Consider the following 9,095-nt stretch of genomic DNA (forward strand, 5'->3'; position numbering starts at 1 on the left):
GTTGGAAGCAAAAGCAGCAGAGCAAGAACACGAGCTAGCCCTATGTTTATGCGCAAAAACAAAAACAATATCGCTATTGAAAAAACTCAAGAACCTTCTTCCCCAAAAGTCACTTGTATAGGTCAAGTTCGTGTTCGCAGATCCTCCAATAACACCACAAAAAAACATCAACAACGACAACGTATAGAAGAGAAGAAAACCCCAAAAACAACAACATGCTGCTGTAAATTCCAATGCAAAATCATTAAATTACACAGACCCAAATCGTTGATTTCAAATTTGAAGAAATGGGTTTGTTGTTTTCCATTTGGGTATTGTGTAAAAAAAGTCGAATCAGCTCAAAAAGTTCAAAAAATTGTTACAACAAATGCCGAAATTGCAATTTCTGAATCAGAAGAAAATGAAAATGGCTATGCAGATTCTAATTTCAATCCACCAAAAAATGCTTTGATTTTGACTCGATGTAGATCAGCACCTTATAGATCTTCATCATTAGCTAGTAAATTCTGGGGTTATCCATTGAACAGTCAAAATCCCCAAAATAATATTCGAGAACTGGAGGAGGAAGAAGAAGAAGAAGAAGAAGAAGAAAAACCTCCTCCCGTTCTCGAAAAACCTATAATTGGGGATTTAGGATCGAGAAAAAGCCATGGAAATGAAGAAATGCAGAGCTCCATTAATGAAGAAAGTGGCAAAGCTTGTGTTCATCCATTACTTCTTACAAGATGTAAATCAGAACCAGCAACAACAGGAGAAAGGCTTAATCCAACAAGGTTTAGTGATACTAATCCTCTAAGTTGATTTTTTTTATTTTTTTATTTTGAATTTTTCATATTATTGCAATATACTTGTACTTTTTGTTTACAAGAAATATAACTAAAACTTGTTCTTATTGTACTTTAATTTTTTAAATTATTTTTCAAATATTGCAACTAAAATAAGGTTAGTTCAGTAGTATGATGAAAGATGAAATGACGATAAAAATGTTTTTTTTCTCTGCTATGCTCAGCTCAGCCCATTCCTCAAGGACCTTTTTTTTTTAAAAAAATTATTTATTATTACACTTTTTTTTTGTGGGGTGGGGGTGGGGGTGGGGGTGGTGGATACTTTTTTAAAAAATCATTTACCAACAATTTTTGGATTTCGTCAAATTTTTTAAAAATTGAGAAGTGTTTACACTCTTTTGAAATGAGTATATGTATCACCCAACATAGAAAGAAAGAAAGAATCTAAAGGCTCGATTTGACTTATATGATCGCTAATGTAAATTGAGGAGTTGAGTCTAAACAAATCACTGCTAATGTAAATTGAGGAGTTGAGTCTTAATCGACGAATCAAAATCACTTTTAGTGATTGATCTTTAGAGTTAAATAAATTTATGATTTTAAAGCTAAAATTTAAATATTATAAATTATAATATCATATTAATATGATTCAAAATATATATTGTAATATCGATTAAAATTCATGTAATTTTATTTTTGAAAAGTAAAATATGACAAGTATTGTGATACGAAAAGAATATTTTATTTTAAGTGTGTAGTGTGAAGTGTGAAGTTATTTTAAAAATCATCTTTGGATGCTCTGACTTTCAGAAATTTATTTAATTTTGTGGAGTATAGAATTTTAAGTATTTATTATCCCTCTTGAAGATTCAAAGATACCACCAACCTCACGAGGACCATTAATATATATATATATATATATATATATTTTTTTTTTTTTATTCATTCTTTGTATTCAAGAGTACTTATAATTGAATAAAGGGAAAATGTTCAAAATTGCCTTGCTTTCATCTATTGATTTAAAAATGTTCTCAACGTATTTTTAGGCTGAAAAATATCTTTTAGTTAACAGAAATCTGATGTGAAATTTAACTACACAAGTGGCAAAATTTCATTGGTCCAGCTAATTTTTTTCTATTGTCAATTTGAATGTTTTTTTTCTAATTTTCTTCCTCTTCTTTCTTTCTTTAAGAACAACTTCCAATTCAAAACTAGCAATTTTTATAAACCCAATGTGTTTGCAAAGTCTTGTTATTTAGAAAAACTAGACATACGGATTAAACAAGAGATGAAAGCAACCAATTAAATATTTTCATATGATGCTTCATAAACCCATATGAAGTTTGAACTAATCTTAAATTTAGAAAAAATTCTAGCTTTAATCCTTTTCAAAAGTGATTTAGTCAGAGATGATGAGCAAACAAAAGTTTAAATCTTCATGTGACAGAAACAAGCAAATAACAGGAGGTATAAAATTAAAGATATAAAAATTGGGTTAGATTTATTAAAAATGGGTTTGAGTGTAAGATTTATTTATTTGATAAAAAAAAGTTATGTGGGCCACTTATTTAGTTAAATTTCATATTAGATTTCTATTAACTAAAGAATATTTTTTAGTCTAAAAAAAATATTAAGGGTATTTTTAAACCAATAGGTGGAAGGACATTTTTGAGCCTTTTCTCTTGAATAAATCTTTTAAATGTATATAATTTTTTTATTTTTTAATAATTATGGTGCTTGAATTAACTTGCATTTAATTTACGGAAAAGGGTCAAAATTGTCCCCGAACTATATGAAATAGACCATTTATATCCTTCGTTACATTTTGGGATCAAAAATGCCCCTGCTGTTATCCTAAGAGACCACAAATACCCTCAAGAGTTAACACCCCAAATTTTTGTTGACGTGGCAAGCCACGTGGGACTAATCCTTCCACCTAAGCATTGCCAACTAGGATTCACTACAAAAGAACTAGACCTTTAGCGGCAACAACAGTCGCCACAAAAGCCCAGAAAATCGTCACGAAAAGTTTTTAACATTAAATTCTAATTTTGTGTTTTTTTCTTCATTGTTTTTAAAAAACCAAATATGATATCGATTAAGTAGGAGTTTGAAGACACTATATGTTTTATTTTTATGTCATATGTAAATGTATAAAATGTACAATGATGCATTATATATATATAGTAGGAGATTTGAATCGAGAAGTAATTTTGATTATTTTTCGTAATAATATTGGATGTTTTTAATATGGATATTGCAAGTTATTTATTTTAGAAAATTAGGTTGCAATCAAAAATTAAATATCATATTTTTTTGTTGAAAAAATATGTTTTACTAGCGAATGGTTGTTGGAGCCTTAGTCGCCACTAAAAATAACTCATAACCTTTAGTGACAATATTTTGGGATTTTGTGGCGACTTTGTCGCCACTAAAAGTCAAGTTCTGTTGTAGTGAATCTTAGTTGGCAATGCTTAGGTGGAGGGATTAGTCCCATGTGGCTTGCCACGTCACTAAAAAATTGGGGTGTTAACTCTTGAGGGTATTTGTGGTCTCCTGGGATAACTGCGGGGGTATTTTTGATCCCAAAATGTAATGGAGGGTATAAGTGATCTATTTCCATAGTTCAGGCGCAATTTTGACCCTTGTCCGTTTAATTTATTGTTCTATTGAATCTTTGCTACTTCATAATAATTTATGTATCGATAATTTAATTAAAAAAGTTACTTAATATTTTTTTTTAACTTCTATTCTCGATGACATGTATTCATTTTAGTGATAACTAAATCATACCTTGTAAGCTATATATATATTAAGGATTTTAATATTTTTAGTCAGCGGATTAAAAGACAAATTCATCAGCTTAATTATAATGATTAGTAGCCAATAGCCATCATCAATATGTACTCAACAATAATAACATATCAATATAATTTCATAAGGTGAAGTCTGAAAGATAAAATGTAAGCAGATTTTATCCTTACAAAAGTAAATATATTATTTTCGATAAATCTTTGATTCAACGAAAAATTAGTCTAAAGCAGTCCAGAAAAAATAATAATAAAAGTATGAGAAATAACATATAAAACAATAACTAGCATGAAGATAGTAACTATAACAAAATAATATGATAATTAAAGTACAAACAGCAACAAACTATAACAAAAATCGAAGAATAAGAAAGTACATGAGTATTATTTCTACAACTACTAATATGCAAAGATAACAAGACAACGTATTGATACATATTAACCTTCTGCCCTAGCTAATTCATATCCTCTAATATATATTCAGTCTAAAATAAATGTATAATAAATATATATAATATAAAAATCCCTTTGTTTGACAATTTTTTAATAATAAATGCATTGATATTCTGTTCCCATTGACTCCAAAATACTGGATCTGCTTCAAAGTAGTAGTAGGGGCCTAGTTGGTTTGTTTGTTTTTTTTTCTTTCTAGAAATATACCAGAAAAGTTGGAACATTAGTTGGGTTTGTTCTAGTATTTTGTTTTTACACCAAACTTAGATATTAAAAGTGTATTTTGGGACAATAGAAAGATATGTAAAATATGTAAGTTTAGGCTTTTGCATGATTGGTTTATTAAAAAAAGGACAGTTAGTTATTGCAAAAGTATTTTTTTATAAAAATATTTTTTTTGGTGTTTAGTTGATAAGTGAAATATATATATTTTTAAAAAAAGAATATTTTGGTGAGACTTTTGACTTCTAGCTAGAGATTAATAGTAATAAACTTTTTGACTAATGAAGATTGTGGTAAAATATGAGTATTTAATTGCACTACTTATATTAATTAATTTTGAGGATAAAATAAAAAGAAATTATCTTGACATATTTATTTATATATTGCTTTTTCCTATATGCGGTAAAATTGACCACCTTTTTTAATGCAACCGTGACTATATATTAAAAGAGGAAAATATGAGGACAACATTTTCAACTGCATATATTGTTTGCTTCATTTAGTCCAAGATGTAATTTGGAGAGAGTTTGGCTAAGTTTATAAGATGATTAAACTAATTTATAAATATTTTTTAATTTATGATCAATATATTTGATTAGCATCAAAAGTATTTTATGTCATATCAACCGATAGGTCATAAGTATTAATTGGCTATTCTGAATTCATAATTTTATAGTAGTTTATAAGCATTTTTTTAGTTTAAATATTTAATTTTACGATTTTTTCCCTGGGATTTTTTGTAATCTTAAAGTACTCTCCCTATGTCCTAAAAGGAGGTGGTTAGATCAATTATATTATTTGAAGTGAACCATTGGCTAATAAGAACTATTATGTTCAAAAGATGAAAGTTACGAAAAATGAGGATGTTGAAATGCATGTGAGGGCACACTATGAGATATAGTATCATGAATCAGGATATTTGAGATAAAGTGAGAGTGACAAGGTGAGGGAGCAAGGCTAAGATGGTTTCAACATGTGAAGAGAAGATGTCCAGTGACACGGTGCGGAGGGTCGGCAATGCATGATTGATTTTAAGAGAGATAGAGGGAAACCGAAGAAGTATTGGTGGTGAGTGGTGATTAGACATAACATGATGCATCTTTAGTTCATCGAGGACACAACCTTAAATAAGAAAATATGAAGATTGCGAATTAAGGCAGAGGGTTTCCGATGGGATAGGCTTGATGGTCATACTAGTATTTTTTATTTTTTTTTCTTCTTTTTACCCTCCCTAGGAGTTCCCACCCCTTTTGCTCCCTTGGTGACTCGAACTCGCAACCTTCGGGTTGGAAGTGAGGGGTGCTTACCATCTGAGCAACTAGTATTATTCTTGTAATTTTTTTTGTTCTTTAGTTTTTGTTATTATATCTGCCATATTTTATACTTTAATTATCGTATTATTTAGTTATTGTTACCGTTCCATTCTTTCTTTAGTAACTGTCCTGATTCCTTAACCTTTGTATTTTTTTTTTAAACTACTTTAAAATGTTTATTTATTCTTATTTAAATTAGAAGTGTATCGAAAATAATTTTTCTATCTATTTAAAATTTAGATAATATCTACATATGCAGGCACTATACCCTCTCTAGACCGTCAGATATCCAAAGACACATTGCTTAAGTTGACACGTGAATGTGTACAGTGACAACACAATTACACAAACTTAAAAGACTTATATGAGTAAAATAAAAATAAATGCATGTCATGCAATCGCACATTGTACAAAATATCTTTGGAATTTTCTTGATGTCCATTAGTAATGAAAATTTTAAGATATGAATAGAAAATGATAAAAATAAAACAAAATATGCATAAAAAGACACTTATAGTGTCGTGTGATTTGGCCTCCTCTATTTGAGTTTATTGAAGTTTTATATAATTTTCTTTAAAAATATAATTTAAAATTAAATTATTACTAAATATAATAAACGTCATTCTTCTTATATCTAAACAAAACTTTTTATCATCTATCGAAACAAACTTTAAAATTATAAAAAGTTTAAAGTTAAAAAATTACAATTGAAAATCACAAAATAAGTTTGTTTCGATAGATGGCAACATATTATAGGTAGATATATTTTCATATTATACGTCTAAGGACAATTTGGATGATGAAATGAGCAGACAAACCACAAATGAAATAATATAACTGATTTCAATAAGAATTCATATAATTGATCTCAATATATTAGAAAATGAAGTAAAGTTTGTGCTTTGTAAGTCATAAGTCGGAAATGAGAATTCATATAACCAATTTGGCCGCGATAGCCTCTTATGAATTCAAATTTACAATATTTTTTATTGGGCCGTTTCTTAAGGCCTATGAGAAAATTTGAGTTGAAGGGAAAGGAAAATATTTGACCCTTTATTATTGAACTCCTTCTAATCCAAAAGCATTTTTCAAAAGCCCAACTTGCTCCCAACCTTAGGGTAATAATATAAATATAATTTACATAAATCTCATAGTGTTAAGAGCTAATTACATTATTTTCATATTCTTTTTCAAATTAAAAAAATCTCTTAAAATTTATGTATTTCGGATATATCACTGGACATCTAGATACATAGGTGAGGGATGTATCCGAGAGGCGAGGGATATATCAGAGAGGGGATATGACATCCAGATACATCAACATACATCCAGATACATAAGTGAGGAATGTATCAGAGAAGGGAGGGATGTATCTAAGAGGAGGATATGGATGTATCAGCGAGAGGAGAATGGTGTATCCGAGAGAGGATTTTTGAATAAATTTTAAAATCGTATAATTACATAGTTTTCCCTATATTTTAAACTTCTTTTATTGTACATTAATTTCAATAAATTTGCATAGATAAAGTAATTCAAGACAATTTATTTTAATGTGATTTTATATATTTAACTCGTTCCTTTTAACCGGTATTCGATAAATGCATAAACTTTAATTTGTTTGATGTGATACATGCAGTTTATTTTTAGTTATAATAAATTTCTTTAATATTTCAATTCTACAAACACAATTTACAAAATAATATATTGTTAATACTTCATTCGATTTAAAATAGTTGTCACATTTTATTATTTCAAAATTAAATTAGATTAGATTAATTCGATATCTTAAAATTAAAATTCAGATATTCAAAAAACTATACAAAACCTATTGTAAACTACGTTTTTTCTTATATTAATAGAATGAAAAATTATGTCTTAAAATATCGATCAAAATTCATATCGTTTGATTTTCATAAAAAAATTATGACAAATATTTTGAAACAGGAGGAATACTATATTTGATAATTATCCAAACTTTCACTATGTTTAATAATTAAACCTCAAACTATCATTATTTATGAAAATTTCTCAATATATTATTATTTGAGCTTAGGATATACTATTTATGAAAAATTCTCAATATATTTTATTATTTGAGCTTAGGATATACTATTTATGAAAATTTCTCAATATATTTCATTATTTGAGCTTAGGATATACTTGAAATTTAAGGACAATGTCTACATCATACAGAGAAGAGGACAGCATGTATAATTTGTATAGATGAATAATTGGACCATAAATATTAAATTCAGAGGGCATTAGCTGTTTCTCATCAATGGTATTAATTAACCATTAATATGAGCATGCCAGTCTAGCAAATATGCATAGCACAAAAAAATAAAAATAAATTATAGTAATTAAAAAAAATGAGAATTAAAGATAAAAGGGTTTTTAGTACTGAGCTAAACTAATTCAATTATATTTTTAATATAATGTGATATTATCTATTTTTTTCATGTTCACGCAATATTTTCAAAAGGACTTAACACTATTAAAGGGTATCACTTCATTCACTTTATATATAGCTCTTTTTCATTTCAGCCATCAATATGAGACTTATCTGTATACTCAATATTCTCTTCTCAAATTAAGTTTCATATGATCGATCATCTTATAAATTTATCTGGAGATTAATGGTATATCACCCATATGTAGATGGCCATAGGAAATAAATTCAGCCCCACCCCATCACTTAGTTAATTTCATTCTTGTGTAGCCAAACTATTGGCTCTGATAATAGTTGTTGGATTAAACCTTTTAAAAATACTCTTAATATGATATGATGTTATTTACTTTAATTTATATTAAGTCTGCAAGCTTTTTCTCGAAAGATCTCACATCATTAAGATTTCGTCTATCTATACACCTAGGGATGTACATGACCGGGTTGGTTCGGGTTTTTCAAATATCAAACTAAATTATTTGTGTCGGATTTTTAAATCTTTAAATCAAACCAAATCAATAAAATTGGATTTTTCAACCTCCGGTTTTATCGGATTTTTTCTGAGTTTTTTGGATTTTTGGGTTTTTTCGGGTTTTTCCAGCAAAGTATTCATACAAACATATAATTTACTTGTACTTCAAATATTTCTTTAGTCCCACAAAAATACAACTATCTAAGGTGTTTCTTAAGAAAATAACACAAAATATGATATGAGTAATGACACTAAAATATCCAACAAAAAATAAATAATAATGAAATCGCGTAAAACAAATATTACAAATTAACAAGTCATAATAAAAATGATCAAAATTTAAAAGTACTAAATCATGTTAAAAATAAGTTTAATAAGTATTAGTTACATGACTAAATATTAAAGGAAATTAAAATTAGATTATGTATTTGAATTGTCTAAACCAATGTAAAACCAGAGAACAAATATTCAATGTTATTTTCATTCTTAGTGTTGAATTGATTTTCTTTTTGCATTAGTATTAATTTGATTTTGATTCAAGTTTTATTATAATTACCAACATTTGTGAACTATGATCTTTATTGAATCATTCAG

The 9,095-nt window shown here is 27.7% G+C and overlaps 1 protein-coding gene across 1 annotated transcript; it reads left to right on the forward strand.

Annotated features, from left to right (window-relative positions):
- Nucleotides 1–833, forward strand: LOC125870009 (uncharacterized; the record flags this gene model as incomplete). The annotated part of the gene is made up of 1 exon (XM_049550381.1): nucleotides 1–833. A coding segment is annotated over one exon (801 nt), but the record flags the coding sequence as incomplete, so codon positions are not given.
- Nucleotides 834–9,095: the final 8,262 nt, after the last annotated feature.

The sequence above is a fragment of the Solanum stenotomum genome, chromosome 7 (genome assembly GCF_019186545.1).
Source record: "Solanum stenotomum isolate F172 chromosome 7, ASM1918654v1, whole genome shotgun sequence".
NCBI lineage: Eukaryota > Viridiplantae > Streptophyta > Magnoliopsida > Solanales > Solanaceae > Solanum > Solanum stenotomum.